Source organism: Zalophus californianus, chromosome 13 (genome assembly GCF_009762305.2).
Source record: "Zalophus californianus isolate mZalCal1 chromosome 13, mZalCal1.pri.v2, whole genome shotgun sequence".
In the NCBI taxonomy this organism is placed as follows: Eukaryota; Metazoa; Chordata; class Mammalia; order Carnivora; family Otariidae; genus Zalophus; species Zalophus californianus.
The window spans coordinates 18,044,813-18,069,146 of NC_045607.1; the positions used below are offsets into that span (position 1 = coordinate 18,044,813).

Consider the following 24,334-nt stretch of genomic DNA (forward strand, 5'->3'; position numbering starts at 1 on the left):
GAGGCAGCAAGAAAGAGGACCAGTGGGGATGGGCGATGAGGGGCGGAGGGCTGGAGGCTGGGGAGGCGAGGTCGGCCCCTCTCACTACCTGGGAAACAGCTGAGAGGCAAGTGGGCTGTTTCTGCCAGAGCCAGCTGAAATGTGTGCTATAAAAAGTCATGCTATTTACCTTGGTGTTTTGAGAATAAAGAAAAACATCCCATGGCTTTTTACAGTTGTTGCTTATTTTTCTTTTCCCTCCTCCCGGTTTGCTTGTTTTAATGCATTTGCACATTTGTGCAGTCCTGACTGGGTGTGTGCCTCTTCCGCTCTCCAGGAGCAGCTCCTCCTTCCTCACCCCCGGTCCCCTGGAGCATTCAGGAGGAGCCCCCAGTCCCCCCCCCCCCCCCCGCAGCTGTGACACTGGGGGCTCAGCCCATCTCAGCCAGGTCCACGCTCAGGACCGAGCCACGGAGGCCCTCAGAGCCACAGCCCCCTCACGTCCAGCATCCCCCTCACTAAATGCTCACACATGAGCAGCCGGGACAAGTCCCCTTCTCTCCTGGACGTGCTTGGCTCCGACGGGGACCTCGTAGCTTTCAGGGGCAGACAAAGCAGGATTTTGCCTCCCTACTGCCCGGATGGCCTTGACTCACTGTCTCTTGTCCACACCTCACAGGACAGGTGTGATCGTGAAATAAAATAATGATCTAAGCTAATGAAGTGCATGTTGGTTCCTTCCCCCACCCTCTCACCCCTCCCAGCTCTTGGGAAGCACAGAATGTCAGAAGTGGAAGGAACCAGAGAGAACATCCAATCCATCACCATCATCCCATGGATGGGGACACTGAGGCCCAGAGAGGTGGAGTGACTGGCTCATACTCATATAACCAGTGAGTCCCCGCCTGGTGCTCTTCTGCCACCAAAGAACTCAACAAATGCTAAACAATTGATTTGTTTCTGAGGTTAAACACTTCTGTTTACTTCGGGCACAGGAACTGTTAATTAAGAATTCAAAGAAGCCAGTGTTGGCCTCCGTCAACTCGCCCGTGGTCCCGGTGGCTGGTTAAGGACGGGAAAGAAAGCATTGCAGAAAAGGTCTAATGGATTTACATTTCCCATTGACACTGTTTCCCTGGGTTCTGAGAATCAACTTATTTTTATAGTCTGGAGAGCCAGGGATGAAAAAGCCCTTTTAGTATGAAATATATTTATATTTATATTTAAGGAGCTCTTTTGCCTCCGAAGGATTGCAACAGGCTTTGCACAACAGAAGCTAGAGACAGTGGGTGCAAAACAATGTGGGTTTTGCAACCACCTTTTGTGTCCCCTGTGGTGGCAGGGGCATGGGAAAGGCAGTGTCTCCCCCCCACCCCAGCCCCCCAACCCTTTCGTCTCCTTGCTCCCAGGTACACAGGGCAGGGCTGGATCGCCTTTCAGAGGGCCTCACTCTGGGGGAGCCCACCGAGACCCTCATCCCTGCCTCAGTCTCTCTGTTTCCTTCTGGATCTCATTAAACAAACTTGAGAGGTGCTGTGCAAGCATGGACCAGCCCTTCCCCTTTGGGGGCCCTAGAATTCTGGAGGGTAATGCAGGAGTTTGGACACTCCGGATGTCCTAGATGATGTCCAGAGCTTCCTCCAGCTCTAAGAGCGTCATGCAGAGTTCGAGGCAGAGAAGCACCCCCATCAGATCAGAAAGTGGCCATAAATATTCTGTATTAATACGTCACCTTGGCACAGTGTCTCATGGTCTGCAAGAGGACCTTCACCTGTGGCGCACCGTTTAGCCCTCATGACCCCCCGGTGGGGTAGATATTATTGTCCGTTTATTCAAAAATAGGAGAGCGAGACTCGGAAAAGTGAAGTGACTTGTCATGGACACACAGGCGAGAAGGGGCACGTTCAGACCCAGGTAAGAGTATCACCCAAACTCCTATTCTTGCCAGGAAACACCATGCTCTCTTAGCTTCAGACGAGGGGCATTAACACCACCAGATCAGAGGCACGGATGGAGTGATGCCCCGCCATTTTCAGAGACTCTGAGACCACTGAGGGGATGCCAGGAGCTGCGTTTAGGGAAGACGCAGAGATTTCCCCATCACTGGAATGCGGTGGAACTGGGATGAAGCAAATACCAGGCTCCCTCCATCCCCCTAAGTAATTACTCCAGTATTTCAGAGCTGCAGGAGAGTTAATCCACCTCTCTTCTCTTTGTCCAGATGTGGATGCTGAGACCCAGAGAGGGAAAGTGATGTTTACCCCACGAGCAAGCCATCGTCAGCGCTGGGACTGCGAGCCAGGTGAGGGAGACTTTCCACCAGCGCGCGTTCCTGCTTCCCTCCCTGGCCCCTGGAATCCAGAGACGACGTGTGGGCCTCCCAGGCCCAAAGGCGGAGGCGGCCAGAGGCCAGACGATGGAGCAGGGAGAACACACAGACTTTTCACAGCCACACGCATGTCTACGCAGTTGCAGAATTCCTCCATCTGCTTCTGGCTAGCAAACGGCCCAGGGCAATCAGACCCCGGGTCCCTTACCTCTGTTCGGCAGAGCTGTAGGTCTCCCCTCTCTGGCAGCTGCTCAGGGTGACGGGGTCAAAGTTGTCGAAGGAGCGGAGGGCCACCCCCGAGATGGCGACCAGGGGTGAACTGAAGCTCACGCGGACCGCCCGGCTATGGTAGAAGGGCTGGCTGAGGTCATGCACCACAGGGATAATCAGGGGATTGTTCCTGCAGCTCAGGACATGGAGGCCTGTCAGGAGAGACAGAGGGCCGAGGGGCCAGGCTCATTACTCAAGGCCAGTCACGCCCTCCCCAACGGGCCCTTCCCGAAGCCCCCAGACCCTTTCATGTCACTGCACAAAAGCACCATTGGGTGGCCAGTGGGGATTTTGAGTTTGATTGAAAGTTTCTTTGTCTGCCTTTTTCTCTTGATTCCAAATCTTTCCAATCCCTTTGCCTCCCGCCCCCTAAGCTTTCCCTTCACCTAGCGCCCACAGCCTCTCTCCCTCCCCCAGTGGCCACCCCTCACACAAGCATGGCTGGCCCTCACCACCCTCCCACATTGCCTTCGGGCTGGATGGCCTGAGCTGCTAGTTTTCAGGCTGCCTTCCCAGGCAGCCACAGAGATGGTACAAATCATTCACAGCAACAGGCTGCCCTCGTTTTTAATCCAGGAACCCAGCAGCAGTCCTGTGAGGTCCGGACCTCGGTAGCCAGGCTGCAGAGGTAACGCTGGGAATCAAGGGCAGGAAGTAGTTTTCCAGAGGCGCCCAGAACAGCCAGCCATGTAGACCAGGCTTGCCCCATCCCAAAGCCCCTGGTTCTTTCTAGAATGGGGAACAGGTCCCCAGGGGGCAGAGAGGAGGGGCACACCCGGAAGCGGGAAGGGAACGATGGGGTGGGACGGAGTTGGAAAAACGGACACCTCCTTTGGTGTCTGGTGGACCTCGGTTCACATCACGACTTAGCCTACCTAACGATGCGACTCCGGCAAGCTCCTAAAACGCAGTTTCTGCATCTAAACTTGGGGCTGATCCTAAGCACATCCTGGCAGGCCTGCGCTGTTGGGGACGTTCAGCTCCCCATCCAGAAGGCACCCTTCTCTGGTCCCTGAGAACGGCAAAGGCTCCCCAGGTGGTGGCAGGATACGGAGGCCAGAGGCCAGGGGACACTGCGGGGAGGGACGGGCACGTGGAAGCCTCAGACACTGAGTCACGGGATCCCAGCAGCTTCTGTGGAGCTGGACCTCCCCCCACGCCTCCGAGCTCTCTGCAGTGCCAGGACAGCTAGGAAAATATTTGCTTCTCATTTAGGGAAATTTCTCCGGAATCCAGATAAGTCCAGAGGGTTTTTTTTTTTTCCTTTTCCTTATTCATATGTCCCCCTGCCTTGCCTCTAAAACTAAATAAGTAAACATACAAACAAAACAAAATCCTCTCCCTGCTCCCTTGGCTTCTGCTTGACCCTGTGAGGACCCCTTGCCTGGTGGCTTCATACGGGGCTTCGAACAGAGCTCTCTGTGGAATGGTGCATGCATAGCTCGGAAGCCCAGGCTTCAGGGCTGGCCTGGGATTCCAAACACCTGGAGGTGTAGTGCAAATGTGGGACGGATAACAGGACTTTCCTAGGGCCGGGTCTTGTGCTGGACACCGGCACAACAGCCCTAAGGACAGCTCATAGAATATCTCTCAATCTCGCTCTGATGATGAAGTGGCACCGTTGTCCCCAACGTGCCTAAGAGGACAGCAACATGCCACATGAGGGACTTCAAGGTCCAGAGAAGTGTGCACCTTCTCGAGCCGAGCGAGTGGCAGGGACAGGACTGAAGCCCGGGCCACTGGCTCCGGAGCTGGGGCTCTTCCCTCTGCCCCGTGCACACGTGGGTGCGCAGAAGGGTGTGCAAGTGACAACTCTGGTCTCGTCCTCCCCACCAGCCCTGTGCGGAGGCAGCTTCTTGGCACGCAGGACCTGGCTCTCTACCTGCCTTCCCACTCCCGGCCTTTCCTTATTCCTCCTCCCGCGGGGAGCCCCGCAGGTGGTGCGCAGACACGGCTGCCGCTGTGGGGCACAAGGGATGCCTCGGGGTACAGGGGAAAGAGCCATGGCCATGATTCCAAAGACCTGGCTCCTCTCCTTTCTTCCCGGGGTCTCTCAATGCCTCTCCTGGGGGTCTCAGGCACTGATACCTGGAGAAAGGGCCTTTTCTCAGTCTCCTTCCTGGGGTCTTTTGAGGATCAGATGGGGTGCCTGAGATTGAAGGTGCCTGGCAGAAGGGAGCTCCTGAAGGGAGGACTTGGACAGTGGCCCTTGATCCCCATATCTGCCACATCCAGGCTTCTCTGGATACACAAAAGCCTCCTGACTTGAAGGCAAGCAGAATGCCAGAGAAGCAAGAAAGAGGAAAGGTGAAGGAAGAACTAGCTCTCGGCTGCTCCTTGAACCACCCCGGGCAGATTCGGTCCCAAGAGCCATCTGCATGAGAACGTGCTCACCGAGATCGTGGCTCTGATCTTTGGTATCAAACAGCTGGACGCTGATGGTCTCCTGCTTCTGGTCCCCATAATAGGTGCCATCAGTCACCAGGTGGACGATGACAGCTGCAGCAACCATTGGCTGAGAAAAGTATGCCTGAAATGCAGAAGGCACAGGAGGGTCACTCACTTGCTCGGGCTATGGGGCAGGGGTTTCAAGGAGCATCTTCCATTTCAGGGCCTGGGCCATTCGTCATGGGTCCATCATGGGAATAGGGAGGCAGTGAAGAACACATGCTCTGAAGTTCAGAAACTCTGTCCCAACTTGGCTCTGCACCTGCTGAGCTGTGTGACAGGGAGTGGTCGCTTTGCCTCTCTGGGCCTAAGTTCCCTCATTTCTAAGTGATATATTAAGTAAATAACTCAATCACAGAGTGGCTGCAAGTTTCCAGTAAGATAATGGGAACAAAGTGTCTGGCACATCCTAAAACCACAAAAAAAAGGTATTACTATTATTTGTCACTTCTCCATGCTAGCCTCCGTGAGAGGCATCAAGGAGACAAAGCAAAGTAAGACCCAGCCCTTGCATTTCTGCAGACTGTGGAGTTCAAAGTGGGTCAGTGATGTGCAAACACAATCCATAATCCTTAGGAAGATGGGCCTAAAGACAGCGATATAATACCATGTGACAAGCACCTTCCAACAGATGGCCGGACATGTACAAGACTAGAAGGGAGAGAACAGTCACTTCTCTGTGGGGATCAGTTAAGACTTCAAGGACGAGAAGACAATCTTAAAGGCCTTGAATGATGAATAGAAGGTTCCAGGCAGACAAAAGTTTTCCAAAGTCTTTGCCAAAACAAGAAGGACGAGGGGCATTCCATGCGCGATGAAGGGATTCTATTTCAGGGAGCCTCCTACTGCTAAGTGTTTTGTTCTCTGTCCTTACAATTAACACCCTCAGTGGGGAGACAAACCATCTTGTGAAAAGGGTCACAGGAGTTGGTGCTTCCTGGGGGCCACTGCTGGAGATTCTAAGGCTCGTAAAACTTTGGCTTACCCGGAGCCAGAAAGTGGTCTGAGCCATCTGGGAGTACGGGTAGCTGATGGTACAAGGGTACCAGGCATGCTGGGAAATGCCTTCACTGAGATCTATCACCTTCGTTCGACACACCTGGGAAGAGATAAATAAAAAAATGTTTTAGAGGGTCTCAGCGGTTGAACTAAATTCAATTAGATGCGCCTTTACTATCCACCTATTTTGTTCTGGGCACCGCAGGAGAAAACAGGGATGCACAGACTGGAGTCGGCTCCAGGAGCCCACATTCTACTATAGAACTGGGAGTCCTCAACACTGTGAAGGACAGAACAGAGAACATGTTTTGGTGGCAAAGGTGACAGAGAAATGCTCACGGGGGCAAATGCCGGAGGAGTTGACATCTGAGCTGGATCTTTAAGAACAGAGTGGACACAGGGGAAGGGCACTGCGGGTGCAGAGGAGCAGGAGAAAAGGCTCAGAGGAATGGAGAAATCGAGAATGCTTAGGGTGTGCTAAGCTGCCTGGTACTCTTAGAGCTTGGGGAAGGTGGCAGAAAATGCAGGATCGGGGTGAAATATCATTGAGTCGTGAATCGCAAGCAGGCCATTTTAGAATAAATCTGTACATTATGCTCAGAGCTGTATTAAGGACAGAGAAAAGACTCGGATAGGATGGGCATATCCCCCAAAGACAGAGTGTGCGTGTGTGTGTGTGTGCGCGCGCTGTGTATGCGTGCATACTGTGTATCCAAATGTCATTTCATTCCTCAGTTCATTCTCTTATTGGAGTCATGTTTGTTGGGAGATGGTTATGCGCCCAGCACCGGTGGGACGAGACAGACGTGGGGAGCTTGCAGTGGACGATGAGTGTGGATGTCCATCAAGGCACCACACCATCATACACAACTGGGAACTGTACAGTAGAAAACAGAAAAGTTCTATGATGGAAAAAGCTAGGAGCAACTGGCTTGTTCTAGAGATTGGTCAAACCTTTTGCTCACATTTGTGTTTTCCCTCTGACGTTGAATGTGGCTTCTCTCTCAACACTCCCCTGTGGATTTGGGTCTCCCTATACCCTAGACACAGGCAGGTCTCCCTATACTCACCTGAGAAAGGCTGACCTAGCAAACTCTAAGGCTCTTGAAAGCCATTAAAAAAAAAACCCAAAAGATAATCTAATATCGATCATAGTAAACATACATGTAAAACAAACAAAAAAGGGAAAAAAAGAAAAAATTATATACAAGGATCAAGGATACCTATTCCAGCAATATTTGTAGTGGCAAAAGATCGGGAATAGTTTATATGTTCATCTGTTGGGGAAGGGATGCATCAGGTACGAAATATTCATGTGACAGATTTCTATACAGCAAAAGACTTAAGAGGCCTGAATTAGATTCCTATACAGGGATGATACTAGAAATATTTAATGTCAGGTCCAGTATGGGTCCTGGCCACTCAAAACAGAAGCCCAACTCCTGAGTTCAAGACATCAATGAAGAGATTGCAAAAGTGTAACACTGAGTAAAAACAAAAAACAAAAGGAACAAGGTATAAATGGACAACCACAATATGATGTCATTTATAAAAAATCACACAAAGCAAGACCATATATTGCCCAGAGATTCCTATAAATGAGTACAGAAGAATTAAAAACAGAGTAGAAAAGTCATATATCAAATTCACTAGTCAAACTCAAGATAAAATGCATGATACTTGTGTTGTAATCTACAACTGCAATCATCAGTGTTTTTTTTTAATGAGCTTTTTTTTTTTTTTTGTACTGGAGAGTGATTTTATATTTACAGAAAAGTTGCAAAGGTAATACAGAGTCCTCTAAGTATGCTTCATCCAGTGTCCCTTACTGTTAGCATCTTCATCAATTCATTCTTGAAACCCCAAACAGAGGAAGATAAGTCACTTAGCCAGCTTTGGAGAATCACAGATCAGTCACCCAGAAAGTTCTGCAGTGGCATGCTGGCCTCATTTAAGGAGACCCTGGTTTATCTTTGACATTTGAATGCTGGATTAGGTCATGGGTTTTCAGGGATTCCTTGGAGGTGTCTGCCTGCGGGTCAGGATGTGAGATCTGCTTCCTTCATTCTCTACTGCTTTACCTGTAGCATCTCTACTCATCTGTCTTAGATATTGAGCTGCCATGTAATGTTTCCTTTAAGAAATGAGCTTCATTGCTTTAAGAACATTGAAAAGTATTGAAACCTGTTTCTTGCCAAAGTTCCCCTCCCCGTCTCCGAGAAACCAGTGGGTCCTGAATATCACAGGTAACATCTTAAGAAGAGTAGAGGTGCCAAGAATCAAACATCTCATTGGCCAGATGCAGGTGATGGCTTTTGTTATTCAAATCTTTAGAAGCCTAATACCAGAGAGACTACGGGCAAAGCAGCCATTTTAATAGGCTGGAAGATGTCTTCAAGTTTATTTTTCTCAAAAACAACTGGGACGGAGCTTAGGCAGATCTGCCAGTGGATTGTGTTACATTTTACAACAGTGCGAGACTTTGCATAAACTATCCATGGCATTTGAAATCCAGGCCAGCAATTGGACATGTATCATTTTGGAATTCTTTCCCCTGTGTTCTGAGCTGCCTGTCCCCAGCAGAGTGTGGTGGAGCACATCTCTGGAGTGCTGGGGCCGGGGGCGGGGGGGCTTATCTCTGCATCTAAAACATTCACGGTCAGAGAAGTCTAAGACGTGAACAAAGCCCCTCTTATTGCTTAAATACAATTTTCTCTTATCTCATCAGCTCTATCAGCACTAGACAGGGCTTTAGAGGTACACACTGCTGTTATTTTATTCTCCTGTTTTCCTATTTGGATTGTGTTTGTTTCAAGCTGGCTGCGATCCTGACCAGGGACAGTCAAAGCAGATCAGAGAGGAACAAACAAATCCAGCTGAACATTTGCCCAAAGCCCCAGTTGATCTTAAAACCATCTATGTTCCTGAGGAGGCTGGGGGGAGCGGGCTGCAGGGGAAAGGTGAAGGAAACACACACAAGCCTCCCGCTTTTATAGACCTTGTGGATTCTGCTCATTCAGCAGCTGCTTACTGAGGGTGTGTGGTTGCACACTGGGCTCCACATCCCTGAGAGAAAAAGATGATTCAGTTCTAGAAGTCTTCTGTACCTGTAGTCAACAATACTTTATTGTACACACAGAAATTTGTTAAGAAGGTAGATCTCAGGGTGCCTGAGTGGCTCAGTGAGTTAAGTGTCTGACTCTTGATTTTGGCTCAGGTTGTGATCTCGGGGTCCTGAGATCAAGCCCAAAGTCGGGCTCCATGCACTTAGGAAGTCTGCTTGGGATTCTCTCTCCCTCTCCCTCTCCCTCCGCCCCTGTTCTCTCGCTCTCTCTCTCAAATAAATAAAATCTTTTTTAAAAAAGGTAGATCTTTTGTTAACTTTTTTCTCACAATAAGGTGAGATACAGTAATATTTTGAATGACTAAAATACTATTCATTGAATGAACGAATACATTAATAAAATAAGTGAGCCAGTTCAGGTGTGGGGTGGGAGAGAAATTCAAATAATGATGCTAGGCAAAGAGCAGACGTGATTGGGCTGGCAAGCACCCTCCCTTAGGTATTCTCAGAGTTGGTGGTGGGATTACCCAGTATCTTCTTGATTACTTCAGAGCCAGAGAACTCACTTCTGTTTATAGGCAGCTCAACTGACCTTTGGACAGCTCTTCCCCATTGCCAGGAAAAAAAGTCTGGCTATACTTCCTCCTCCTTTTTCCTCTAAGTAGCAATGTCTATAAGCTTTCTGATTTAGAGTTCCAGACTCAGAGGGAATTGAGAAATTATCTACTGAGACCATTCCTTTTGCCGGGCTCAAGGAAGGGTGGGCTGTCTTGTACAACATAAGACAGTAAGTAGGTGGCAAAATTGCTATTTAAATGCAGAATTTTCTGGCTTCAGGAACTGGTGCTTTTTTCCTCATCTATGTTTGGCACCCCCTCGATCCTACTTTTTTTCTTAAAAAGTTTATTTATTTTCGTAAGCTCTATACCCAATGTGGGGCTCAAACTCAAGGCCCCGAGCTCAAGAGTCGCATGCTCTCCTGACTGAGCCAGCCAGGAGCCCCTCAATCCTACCTTTTTTGTGTGTAGACCCACCTCCAGTGAGATGTCTCCGTCTTCCCCAAGAACTCATGGCAGAAAGAGCAGACAGGAATTCGGGCGCCCATGCCACTCCTTTCTCCAGGAGAAGCCCAGCTCTAGGTCTTTGATGGAAGCCGAGGAACCACTGTCCTCCAGTCCCATCTTAACACCTGCAGGACCTGAGGAGTAGGAGACTGCTTTCCCACTTGGTCTTTAGGAAAATGCCTTAGACACCCCATCACCTTCAGAGATGTGCTTACACCAAACACCCTCCATGGGCAACAGGAGACCTGGATCAGTTCTGGCTACGTCCTTACTAGCTGGACATCTCCCCCACCTGAGCTGCCCCATCTGGGAAATACAGTGGTTGCACGGAAAGACCCCTCAGTACCCCAGGAGCTTAAGGACATCCACAGTCATAACATCCACCACGGGTCTCAAGGTCACAATGTCATTTATGCTCACTGAGGTTGGAATCATCATCCCATTTTTCTGATGAGACTTTTAAATAACCACTTTAAGATCATCTATCCAGTTGTGTAGGACAGCCAGAAGCCAGACTCTGATCCCTCCGATGCTGTGTTCTGTGTGCCTGTCTTGGTCAAAACCTCCCCTTCGTCTGATGGACAGGAAGGCACCAGCTACCCCTCTCTTTGCCTCCAGTTGTTCCACCTGCTCTCCCTGCTCCAAGGTCCTCATAATTACCCCGCCAATGTGAAGAACTAATCCCATTGCCCTGCTACTTATCACCCCCTCCATGGCTGCCCAGGGACCACGGGATGGGAGGTTTCCCAGACACAGCTTGCAAAGGCCTTCGGGAGCCGGTTTCAGCCCTGTCACCACCTTCATCACCAGCGGCTGTCCCTCCTCCCCGCTCCCCTCCCCACACAGCAGGTGGGCATCCGCACACGTGCACAGTGGTGCTCCCTTCTCCCTGAGGGATGCTTTCCCTCCCATGCCCTGGACTCCACCACCACGATGTCTATGCCCAGACTTCTCCCGCCCCCCCGCCCCCCTCCACTGCACTGGCTGCCCATTTTGTGAAATACTACACACACTTCAAAGCCAGTCTCAAATATCACCCCTCCTCTGAAAGCCCCTTTGCTCACCCCCCCCCCAGGCAGAATTAATTGCTCTCTCTTGTGTTCATATAGCTCTTTATATACCTCAGTTACAGTGCTTGTCAGGTTGGATTATGGTTGTTTAGAGCCCAGTCTTATCCCTTGAAATTCTGAAGACTTCCAAGGTGAGAAGCATGCTTTATTCATGCTCATGTCAATCCTAGCCGATCGCCCAGCCCCAGGACGCAGTAGGTGCCCCGAGAACAAGAGTCCCAGCAGGAGTGGTAGCAGCTAGGGGGTGCCTGTCCTAGGATGGGCACTTTGTTAAGGTCTCCATATGTACTAGATCATGCAGGCCTCATGACAACTCTGTCAGGGAGGTACTATGATTATACGCATTTTATAGATAAGGACTCCAGGCCCCCGTACCTTGCCTAAGGTCACACAGCATGTTAGAGGGACCAGGAGTCAATGCTAAGGCACAAACTCAGCCCACACTCCTAATGGTAGATTAAGGCCACCTTGAAAAGTGTTGCCTGCCTATTTCTCAGGGTCATGGAGGATGGACTTGGGATTTCTCCTGAACAGAAGTTGCTTCAGCAGCCCAGAGCAGGCTCCTACAGGGCTGCCCCAGGGTGGGTGATGTGGTCCAAAGAGCCCTGGGTTGCCAGGCAAGAGACTTGCCTGCTAGAGCTGACCCACCCTGCTTACTTCTTCTGACACTCGTCCTTCCCATGTGCTGAAGGACAGAATAAGATGAATCCCTAAAAGGCTTTTCAGTTCTGACATTCTGCCAGCTTTTCTCTCCCAGCCTCTTCCTGGTGGAGGAGAAAGAGTCTGCAGGAGAGAGACTCTCTCACGAAATGGGATTGTTCTGTCAGCCCCTGAGTCAACTCCTGGACCCCATGTCTCTGGTCTCTGGAAGGCTACTTTCACAGCCACCTTTCTACGAACACCAGAGGGGTAACGTAAACATTTACTGTAGCCGTTCAGGCAATGTGTTTTCTGTTTTCTTTTCTTTTCAGGCATGTGACAAAGAGCTGGTTCTTCCCCCAAAGCTTTGAGATCACTGGATATTTGCACTGGGGGTATCCTCAGAGATCTGATTCCAGCCATCACATCTGACAGAGAGATGGGGAACAGGGCCCACTGGGGATGGGAGAGACCAGCCGCAAGCTCCTCTGGGACGGGCCAGGATGTCTGGTGGTGACTGAGGTTGCCTGGGCTGACAGACACAGAGGCCTCTGTGGCCCCAGGACTTGGGGGCTCTTGTCCACTCCACGCACCACCAGCCACTCCATCCTGCACCCACCTCCAAACTCCCCCTTTGCCGAAGACTGCTTTCAATTAGAGGAGTTAACGATGTCTTGCTTTCAAAGGGTTTTTTAAATCCAGTTTATCTTCCACCCACACACGTCGTACACAAAGGCGGGGAGACAGAGGGAGAACAGGGGGAGCGGGAGTTCTGGTATTTTCCCACACAGGGGAGATGCCATGAGGTTTCTATTGAATTTCACTTTTACAGATCTACATGCCCTTTTGTCAATCACAGGAGGGAAGAAGTGCTCTTCAAATCTCTGGCCCGTCCTCTCCAATTTCCTCTTTCAACCCAAAGGGACTTGGGAATGGGGCTCATAGAAAAAGAGAGGAAAAGGAATAGGAAGGGGGAGCATGGGGGAATGAACAAGTGCATGCACGCACCTGCACGCACACACACGCACACGCAAACCCCAGGTAGTGTTTCCAAATATTTCCACTTGGGCCACATTTTAACATCAGTCATGTAGATCCAATGCCAAGCTACTTCCCCAAGAACTGCAAGGTTGTGAGAGGGACAGTCAGGACTCCCAAGATGGTGGGAGGGCAAGCCGGCTGGGAGACCATGGGTCAGGCCACGGAGACCATAACACTGAGTGGGCCCGGTGCAATAAAGCCACCTCCATAAAGCCAGGGTGGCTCTCCCTTCCAGAACATGGTGCTCCCTCCTCAGTGCTCTGCTAGGGGAGGGAAAGGGCACTGACTCTCAGAGACAGTGCACAGTACTGATGCTGCCCAGGTATCATCTTGCCATAACTGGGAGGAATAAGCACTTCTGTCCCCATTTGAGAGATAAGAGTCCAAGGTTTGGAAGGCACTGGGCACTTGCTCTCAGCTTAAGAGTCAAAACCAAGTGATCTGACTCAAGGTCCCTGTACTTCTCACCCCATGGGTGGAGACTCCCCAATAGCTTTTGGTCACACCTCTTGTGGTTTCTTGTCTGTCCATCTGTCTCCATGCTTGAGTCAAGGGCAGTGTTTGTGCCCGATTTCTCTCTCCTCTTCACTGGTGTCTAGTGCAGGTCACTAGGCATGGCTCGGTGAATGCTGCCATATTGAACTATGGTGGCTTCTCCAAGGCCAAACACGTGGTTCAGGGCTGACATATTTGATCCAGAAGCCCAGGGTGTGGACATGGGAACAGCAATGTGGTACAGAGAAGGCCCCAGGAGACCTTGGATTCATTCATGAGCACTAAATGGCTGGACCTGTCCACCACCCAGGCTCCCACGCAGTTAATGGGCAACAAATATGATGATGGCGGTAATACCTGGTATTTGCAGTGATTTCTCCCATTACTCTCATGCACACCAGAGCCTGTCCGATTCCATTATTTCATTTAATTCTTAGAACCAGCCTTTGAGGAAGGTATTAATATTACCTCTACTTCCTCGATGAGAAATATGCTGATCACTAACAGGGAGGACACGGGCCCTCAAGACTGCTGGACCAGTTGAGGCACACATCAGTGCTGTCTTCCCCCAAGCCCTTGCTCGGGACAGACACCATTAATTAAATGGAGCATGCTGCTGCCCTGAGTGGAGACCCCAGAATCCATCTCAATAAAACACTATGGCAAGCCACTCACCATTGGTCAGGATTGGCCTAGGAGATGAACCTATTTGCAATCCTTGAACCTGGCTGTTAGCTTACTGCCTCTTACATCTTCAGTATCAAGAGCAGTGAAAAGCCTAAAGTAAGTACTAAAGCCAAGACTAGTTGAATAAAAGAATGAATTACCAACAAGAACAATGTTGTTGATCCTTTACTATATACAGGTATCCCCTGCTTTTCCAAAGTTCACGTTGCACCCCTTTGCTTGTAGGAAAGGCCTCGTTAACCAAAAGAAATTGAAAGAGGATTTTCGCTTTTATGAAAGAAGGCAAAAAGCAAAAACAGCATTCAGGGTTTGTTTGCGGTAAGTCTTACAGAGGCAGTGTGCACCCCAAGTAGCGAGAGCCACCCCACTGGGGGCTTCTCCAGAACTACACTCAGCATCTCAGGATCAAGCCACCAGAGCTTTGGCCTGTGCCTGTGAGCATCTGTGCTTGATCTCGATTTATTTTGTGCCTTCGTTAGTGAGATGTGTCCTCAGGGATCAGAAAAGCCTAAGAGATTATTTTTGGGGTCTGGGAACACTAAAAAATTCTGTCCTATAAATTAACAGCATTTGCTTCTTTGCTTTATGCCATTTGGCTTACAAAAGGTATCGCAAGAGCACCCTGCTTTCGGAGAGTGGAGGAAACCTGTATCAGGCATTCTAACAAGTGTTTCGCGTGCTTGGTCTTAATTGACTATATATATATATATATATATATATATATACACACACACACACACACACACACACACACTGGAAACCCAAACGTCGAGATCCTCCTGCCTGCAGAGCACTGGAATCCTCCCTCCTGGATTCTTCTCCTCACTCCCATGTCCATCCTGACTTCCCTTTGCCCCTCATTCGAAACTGACCCCCTGAACATAGAGAACTTTAAAGGCAACTGAGGTTTGACAGATAAACACACACACACACACATCTCCAATCCCCTCTTCCGACCTCCTTTTTACATACTTAATAGCACTGAAAAAAGAGACAGAAACAGACACACACACACACACACACACACACACACACACACACACACACACACACACACACACACAAAGAGAGAGAGAGAGGAAGAAAAGCCAGGCTTTCTTGTAGAGACCATTAGAAACAATTACCACTTTCCCCAGGCCTCCAGAGCAGCCTTCCCCTTTGATGCCTGCCTTATAGAGATAGAGAGGAGGAGGGAGGAGTGGACTGCTTTTCTTTCAGTTTCGAGATTTATTATTTGGCATGGACAGACAATCAAGCAAAGCTGAATTTCCTGTGTACAAGGAGGGGTGTGCAGAGTGGAGAGATGCCCCTTCCTAGCACCCAGAGCTCTGGAAATAGCAGCGGACCCCAAGGCCTCCACCCAGGAGTCACTTCCAGATAAGATCACTTGGCATTTGATGCCTTCCCAGCCTTGGGGCTCTGCACTGGGTGACTAGACCCTCAGTGCCCCCAAGGTCTATCCCTAACACATTAGGTATTGCACACTCCAAAAGGGTCTAAGATCTTGGGGCCTTGTGCACCTTCCCACATGTCCGGAATCCTGAGGTTTAGGGTCCAAACCCCTAGCCTGATCTAAATGACCATGGAGAAGAAGCTAGGCTTTGGAGCGGAACAGATGTAGAACTCACTGAAGACATCCCTGTTCTGTAGCACATTAACGCTTTTACAGTTGAAACTACATTTCTTGGAGGAGAAAGGATTCACAATCAATTCTACGGTTCTAGGGGACGGAAACCGGATGTCCTAACCTTCTTCTAAAGGTAAAGTTTATTCAAGGGACCTGAGAAAGCATCCGTGAGAGGTGGCAAGGCCAAGTTGAAACCAGCGACTGTACTCCACACGCAGATCCTCACATTCTCGGGAGGTGGGCATCACCGCCCTCGCTTACTCTACAGATACGGAGCATGCCAAAGCCACACCTGTGAAGGCTGCTGAGGTCCGGGTGTGATGCCTGCCGGCCCCAGGTACTCCACATCTATCTCCCGCGATACAGGGGAGGACACTGAGGGCCACGGTGTGTGAATGGTGAGCATGAGGTGGTAATGGTGATGCCCCAGCTGCTTTCACCTCCAGTAACTGCAGCCCGTGGCACGCTTGGCCTTGCTGTACCCATCACTGGAGCCCAGCCAGCCATCCCAAGGAGACACTGGGCAGGGGCTTGAGCTTCTCCAGCTAGTCTTCCAAAATACATCCATTTAACTTGGAGGCCAAGGCTTTGGGCGTGGGAACCCAGGAGAGGGGAGCTTCACATTTACCCATTTTCAGATGGGGAAACTGAGGCCAAGGGAAAAATAATCGGGTTACGAATTACGAATAATGACACTGGTCACCAGTTCATACGGTATGAAACGTTAGTCCGCACAGTCCCACCCCAAGGGGTGAGCAGCATCTCCCCACCTTACCCACAGGCGAGCCAGACGTTGGGCTGCACCCATCACTGGAGCCCAGACAGCCGTTCCGAGGAGGCACTGGGCAGGGGCTCGAGCTTCTCCAGCTAGTAAATCCTCTAACAAGGGAGAGTGATTACTGTCGGATGCGGCGGTCGGCTTTTGTGCTGCTGACAGCCGCCCCCCCCCCCCCCGCCCCCAAAGGCCTGGCTGGGCTCATTTCACACGGGCCCTCCGTAGGCCTGCTCCCAGCTCCGTAATTATGCCATTCACCAGTCACCCAGGCCCGCCTCTGAACTCCTGACCCAGCAGTGAAAGACTTGGGATCTCATTACTAATCTCTTAAGCCACCTAGTCTTCCAAAATACATCCATTTAACTTGGAGGCCAAGGCTTTGGGGGTGGGAGCCCGGGAGAGGGAAAGCCCAGCACAGGGACTTCTCATGACATGGCCCACGGCCCCCTTGCTGAGGCCTGTGGCCCAAGCCCCAGGGGCAGCTCGCCTGGCTGTCCTGTCTGGCTCCCAGTGCAGGGCCGGCCTCGCTGAGGGTCAGCGGCTGGGCTTTAGGGACCAGGAGGTCTTTGGAGGGGAAGGGCATCTGGGTCCACCTGTTTGTAATTTCAGGGGTGTGGGTAGGGGATGAGGCCTCTGTTTGTTTTAATGATTATTATTGTTGTTGAGAAGGGAGGGAAAAAAAATGAGCAGAAACTGCTAACATCTGGAGGATGCTGTCCAGCTTACGTAATCTCCCGTCACAGAGGAAACACGGGATCCCCAGCCAGATGGTCCGTGGGTGACTTCACGGCACATGTGCCTCCTCCAACAGCAAGATGCTGACGGGGTTAGGAGAGTGCGTGCGGGGACCTTCTTGGAATTCTTAAGGGCTGAGAGGCTGGGGTTTAGGGGCTCCCAGAGATCTCAGTTTTCTTTTGGGAGACTCAGATTTCTTTTTCCAGCCAAACCTTGAATTTTTCTATTTCTTTCTCCATTCATTCATTCATTCACTTATTCACTTAATTCAATGTACATTTACTTAGCACTTACTACGTGTAGGTTCCTTATTCACCTTGGTCTACAGGGTGGAGATGGATCCCAGATTCAAAAGGCAATAAAGGTAAAACCCCTTCTCACAAATAGCTCCTGTGGGGGGAAGGGGAGGTAAAGGGCTCTAGAAGCAGATACTCCGAGAACAGCGCGGTCGGATCTGTGTTCAAGGTGTGTTCGGGCTGAGGGAGGGGCACAGAGGAAAAAGTTTCCAGGGCAATCTGTACCTGAGGGCCATGTCCGAAACACAAACTCCTAACATCACGTGGGCTCTGGAGAACAGAGGCCGGAGCAGAGGCGAGAGAAGGGGTAAACGGGCCACAGCTGAGCCATGACAAACCCGGTTTCCCAGATGATGTCAACAGCAGAAGCATGAAGGACAAAGTTCGAGATGCAGATCTTGCTGCAAGCACAGTTCTGAGCACACGGCTTTTTAAAAGCATGCCGCTACCTTTCTGTGTTGCCAAATCTCTCTCTCTCTCTCTCTCTCTCTTTTTTTCCCCAGCATTTGTACTGAAAGCCATTCATGCAATTTCATCAATTCTAGATCAGGATCGGTAAAAGCAGCGTAGACTCTGGATCAGATCAAGGGGCACTGTTAGCTTCAACAGAAGTATTAATTCAACTCAAGATGGGAACACAGAGACGCTGCCGGCGAAAGATGAAAATCCTGCGAAACTACCAACTCCAGATAGGAATCCAGAAGCACCACGATTTTTATCTCAGAGCCCAGAGGTATTGCCAGTTCTGGAGAAGTACACTGAGCATGAAACACTTCCAGTGTTAGCCCAGACTACTGAGAGACCGTGACTCTAGAATGGGACTGGGCAATGCTTGTTTGCTCTAAATCCGGCACCCGGACACCACCTGTGGAGAATCAGAAACCAAAGCCCGGAGAACACAACTCCAGGTAGTTTCCATCCAAAATGCCCTCTCTCCTGGCTCTCGAGTGGAGAACACAGCCGGCTCTGGAGCGAAGTCCTACAACACGGAAGTCTCCACCACTCAACTTAGAGCCACACGGACCCAAGTGGTATGTCTTAGGCATCCTGTAGACTTCTTCTTGGCCTCTCTCCAGGAGCCCTGAGATGTTCACGGGTTAACCAGAAGAGCGCTGACCACATCCAAGCTAGTTGAACAGTGGTTAATGGCAGTTTTGACCACATAGGCCTATTCAAGAAAGGTCAGAGGAGTGATTTTTCACTTAAAAACATCTGTGTGTTGAAAGAACAAGACTTTCTCGAGTACATAAAACTGGGAGTTTCCAGGTTGTTCTTTTTTGTTTTTCCTCATGCTCTCTGTTCCTTCCTCTTCTTCTCCAGCTTTCCTAATTAAGACCTGTGTGTTCCAAGTTGTATCCACGATGAAGTCTGAGTCACATGCCCTGCAGGGAACCCCACCTGATGCCATGATGGCCACACCAAGTGCACCATCCCTGGAGTCTCACTGCAGCGCTCAGGATTCCCTCATCCCTTCCTATAACCCTGGGGAGCCAGGGCTGGAAGCCACGGAGTGATTGTCTCCTTTGTCTTCACTTTTGAAGAACAGGCAGTGCTCTTCCCCGGGGCAGCCTTGAGCTTGATTTCTCCTAGAAAGAGGCCCCAAAGGATGCCGGGCACTGACTTATGCAAGGAACAAGAGGGCAGGGATTGCTTTGGCTTTTAACAGTGTCCTGCTGAGCCTGAAGCTCAAAGAGGGGCTCTCGTTCTCAAGGACAGGGGCAGCCTTGCTCTCTGGCCTGGCCCTCCAGATTTCAGAGGTAGAGCCGGTGATTGTAACATGCAACCTGGGGGCTCTGCCCACCAAGCGCCCAATGGCCACTGCTGACTTACATGTCCAGCACCCCACGAGCAGGTTACTCCAGGGGACAGAGAGCATGCAGAGCGGTGCTTTCCCCCAGGGGCGGCCGAGGCAGCACACGTTTTCGTGCAGATGCACGAAAGCAGAGTGTCAAAGAAGCAGCAGGATCTGGGACCCACAATGTGAACTCTTTGACCATCCCTCCACCTGCCACGTCCCTGAACCTTCCACTGAGCGGCGGAAGTCACACACATCTTCAAGTCAAAGGGCTGTGGGCTGGGATCTCAGCTGCTGCCCTGTGCTGACAGCATGACCTTGAACCCTTTGGGAGGGTTAAACTCCTCCAATGCAAAATGAGATGCTCGTACCTCCCCTGGAGAAGGATCCCCACACATGCAAACGTTCCGGCGTGCCCCACCTGCTAGACATACAACTAACATGTCCCTACTTCATCCCTCCCTACTTCTTTCTTCCAGGCTGTAGAGGAAGAAAGGCTTGGGTTCCAACTTGAGATTTCCCTGCCCAACCTCTGGGCCAGCTGCAGAAACTTGGGTAAGTTACTTAACCTCTGTGAGTCTCAATTTACTCCTCTGCAAAGGAGGGAGTGAGCGGCTGCCTCACAGAGTGGCTGGCAGGTGTATATGCTCCGGAACAGCGAGGGGCTCTGGGTGGAGACCCTGTGGCTCACCTGCCATTCACTTGACTCCTGTCCTTGTGGCAAACTGTTGTCATGACCATCAGGTTCCTCCCTTTACTGTCCTTTATTATTGCTGAATCACCGCTCCCCCCTCCCCCTTAACTCTGTATCCTTCTTCCGCCTCCCTCCACCTATTCCTCCTCCCTCCAGTCCATCTCTTTCTCTTTCATACTCTCCTCGGCTGGGCCTCTCACTGGGAGACCTCCAGAGGGTAAGCCACACTCACAAGCCAAAAAGACAGTCCCTTATGGTTCCATCAACCTCTGTAGTCATCTACTCACTGGGACCTCACTGAGACACCGATCTCTCCCGGAATAAGAAGATACAAAAGGGTAGAGCCTTTAACCTGCAACCCAGCTTCCAGAAGCTGTTTCCTACTTTCTGCACAAAGCTGTGAACAGAGCAAAGTGCAGCTTTAGTCATAAATATTTGCCACATGCCTACTTTGTGCCGGGCCCTCTTTTTCATCTTGGAAACAACAACGAAGACCACTGTGCTTGTGTGGCTAACGTTCTGGAGCAGCAGGGGCTCATGGAGGCACAGAGCAGCAGAGAGAAGTTCAGTCTGGGGCCCAGGGTGGGCTTTCAGGACCCCTTCCCCTGACTCACATGATGGCGTGCACCCCGTCGGCAATGGAGGGGACAAAGCAGGGGACTTAAGGACCCCCCTCACTCTGGTCACCCACTGCATGTATCAGGGGACTATGCCCTCCCCCACGAGGGAATCACTTACAGACTCTGATTTGTATATTTAAGCCAATCATAAAGGAGACATCACTCAGCAGACATTTGTTTTCAAAGGCCTCATTCAGTGAATCCAGAAGCACCCTCTGAGTACTTTCCAGGCAGCAAACCCTATGGTCAGCACAGGAAATCCTTAAATGTTAAAGATAGAGCCCGAATCCTTAGCTGCTCATGGGGCATTTGGTATGAAAAGCTGTGGATGCAGGAAATGCAAAGCAGAAGGCAGCTTGTGTTCTGGGTCATTGGATGGTTCCAGAAGGGCTATGTGATATCAGAAGAGTGAAGGCTGCACATGGGTGGGTGTTCAGAGGTGACCATATGGAGAAGGAGCCATTTGAGCTAGACCTTGAAGGATAGTTCAGCCTCCAAGAGGTGGGCAGGTGCATGATGGTTCCCTCGGGCAGGAGAAATGGAAACCCCAAGGCCCGTCCGGGGATTGCCAGTCGCCCGTTCTGCCCGGAGTGCACCTGTCAGGCAGTGACCTATGCAAAGGAGCTGGCAAGGGTCATGCATGGTCCTGCCTGCTCAGGCCTTTGGATGTTACAGACCACAGGGAGCCATACAGAAAGATTGGCAGGTGAGAGATCACAGAGACCCATATTTATGGTGAATTATGGAAAATGTACTCCAAGGGCAAAACTCCTCTGTTGAAGGTATATGCACATTTTAAAAGATTTAAGACACTGTTTCACAAGAAAGATTAACATGTCCTATCTCACTCTGGAAAAGAGAGGAATATTATTTTTAAACAATTGATTGGGACAGGTGGTGTGGACCCTGGAAGAACCGGATTGACTCCTGTCCCACCGTGTGTGAACCTCTGCTTCCACATCTATGAAACGGAAACATGGTTCCTACTACCCAGGTTGGTTAAAAGGATGTAAATGCAATGACTGAACTGAACGAATTCAGGTGGCAGTTACTATAGGTCAAGCGCCGTTCCAAGTGCGTTATGTGTGCTATTTTCTGGAATTCTCACAATTACTGCTTACTGCCCCCATTGTACAGATGAGAAGGCTGAGTAACTCCCCCCGAGACCTCCCTGTACGTGGCAGCTCCGAGATACGACAGACTCTAGATCAGCTCTGTCCAACAGGTAGTCCACTATCCCCACAGGGCTACTTAAACGGAAATTAAGTAAAATGAACAGTTGCTCGGTTTTGCGAGCCACATTTCGACAGGTGGCTAGGGGCTACGCTATCGGACAGTGCACATATAGAACACGTCTACTGGCACTGACAGTTCTGTTGGAACAGCTGCTCTGGAGCCTGGGCTCCTAAGGCTTCTGCCTTCTCTGGAACATCAAGCCCCTGCCCCTAGCTCCCCGACACCTGCCAGTTTCTCTGCTTCCCCAGACCCCTTGCTCCCAGGCAGCCATGCAGACCTGGCCATCACTCTGGCAGCAGCTGCATTCCTGAAAGCCGGATCCTGCCAGCAGACCAGATCTGCGGGCCAAATTCTGCTGTGTCCCAGGACGGAGAGAGAGACGCAGATACCAGCCAAGCATGCCCGTCCACCAGCTGCACGGACAGGTCCGGTGTGGGCAAGGGCCCCAGGGAGGGCAGGAGCCCAGAAATCTCTTTGGGACTGGCCTGGCACAGAAGCACGCCTCTGGGCAGGGGCACCTCTCCCAAGCCCAGAGGAGCCCATCCCTCCCTGGAAAAGGACCGTGCACAAATGTACCCAGGACCTCCTGGGACTTGGATCTGGCTGAAACATTAGGGGAGTTTGAAGAAACCCGGGGCTGGGGGTGGAAGAGAGGATGGAAGGCCCTTTTTTGGGTCTAGGTCTATAGATAACACACCCAGGCGACTTCACAAAGTAAGGCTGGTGGGATGGGGTGGGAGCAGGAGGGTTGCAACACACACACAAAAACAAAATCCTGGGCGCAACCAAACCTCAGCTCCCCTCAGAACCCCATCCCTTGGGCCTGGCTTGAGAAAGTTTACTTTCAGACATAGGGAAATGAGCATGTGGTTTTGGGGACAGAATTCAATACCGCCAAAGCAGCAGGCTCAGCAAGCCTGACTGGTTGCTGCTTCCCAAGCGCACTGCCGCCCCGGAGGGTGAACGCTGTTTACATTTTTTACATGTTTCTTGGGTACAGAACATGAAACTAAATTATACAGCAAAGGCCATGCTGGCTACACGCCGGTGCCCCCACTTAAACAGAAACAATTAAAAAAAAAAAAAAAAGGAAGAGAAGAAAGAAAAAAAAAATGAACAGCAAGGATGGAGAGGGGTCCCAAGGGGCCCTGAGTGAATGCCAGGGATGGAAAGAAGGAAGGAGTCTGGTCCTGAGTCTGAGAGTGGGGAAAGAAGATGTGGAGCCCTGATGATGGGAGCGGGGCAGGCCTGGAGGGAAGACAAAGGAATCTTCCTAGAGGGGCAGTGGGCTGGGTTGGCAGGGCCAGGGCTCCTCTCCGCAGAAAACCGGTGGAAGCAGCCCCAAACCACAGAGCTGTGCTTGTTCTTGGGCTCCGAGTCAGGAGGCCACTGGCAAGCAAGAGATGAAGACTTGTTCCTCAAACCGGGCCCTCCCTGCTCCACGTGGCACCGTCCCGGCCGGTCCGGACGTGGCTGGTGCTTGCCTGTGAGGGCTGGCCACGGACCCCCCCTCTGTACACAGCCCCCCCGCCCCGGCGCACCGACCCCCCTCCGCGGACGGCCCTCTGAGGCCAGCTGCCTTTGTCCATGGGTCATGGCACCCTGCCAACTTCTGTCCTGTCCAATTTCAGGGTCCCTGTCCTTTCTTCTACTCAGGCTGCTCGAGGGCCGGGGTTCACGGCTTGGTCTCGACCTCCACCCATGGCTGAAAATGATGCTTTGGACATAGTAGGCAGACAACAAGATTCCACTGATTCTCAATCCAGAGAGCAGAATCATTTCATAGCAGATAGGGGCTTGAGAGGTTGGGGGAAGTTGTTGAAGCAAAGTCAATTCTTCGTTAAGTGGAGTAAGACCAAGAGACTCAAAGTCTCTCTCTCAACTTGTGCCCCAAAGAGTATGCCTTAAAAAAAAATAAATAAATAACCACACTCAGTCATTCCTAATTGGATGCTTCAACTGCAAAAACTTCATGGGCAGGAAGAAGCATTTCATTAGAAAATCTTTCAGTTGCTCTCAGAAGGAAAAAACCACAGTTCTGGATCCACTGTCTCACCCCTGACAAGTACCTGCCATATAGGTACTATTACTGCTAGTTTATGGATAGGAAGTTGGGCAGGAGCCAAGAGAACTGGCTTGCCCCAAGTGAGAGGGCCAGTAAGTGGTGGGCCCTGGAGCCCGAAACCACGTGACCTGATCCGAAATTTCACCTTGTTTTTCTTTAAAACTCTCCTCATCCAAAGCTTTTCAGGGCCAGTCCTGATGCCTGCCATTTCTTAAGTCGGAATAAATACCAACAGAGTGAAGGAGTGAAGGAGGGAGGAGAGGAGAGAGGGCTGGGAGGAGATTCTGGTGGTGGCCGCCTCTGCAGTGATCGTGAATAATTCTGCCGACTTCAAGTCCCTGCCAGGCCGAGTCTGCCATGACAAATTCAGGGCGGTCACAGCGACCAGCCCAGGGGCTCCGTTCTG

At 50.8% G+C, this 24,334-nt stretch overlaps 1 protein-coding gene across 1 annotated transcript in view; it reads right to left on the reverse strand.

The window, feature by feature from the left end:
- Window positions 1-24,334, reverse strand: part of PAPPA (pappalysin 1) — a 237,510-nt gene that overhangs the window by 64,421 nt on the left and 148,755 nt on the right. Inside the window, exons 11-13 of the mRNA XM_027616550.1 lie at window positions 6,012-6,125; window positions 4,973-5,108; window positions 2,517-2,730 (exon numbers count right to left, since the gene is read on the reverse strand). Coding sequence (XP_027472351.1) covers window positions 2,517-2,730; window positions 4,973-5,108; window positions 6,012-6,125 — 464 coding nt within the window. The remainder of the gene's footprint in view (window positions 1-2,516; window positions 2,731-4,972; window positions 5,109-6,011; window positions 6,126-24,334) is intronic.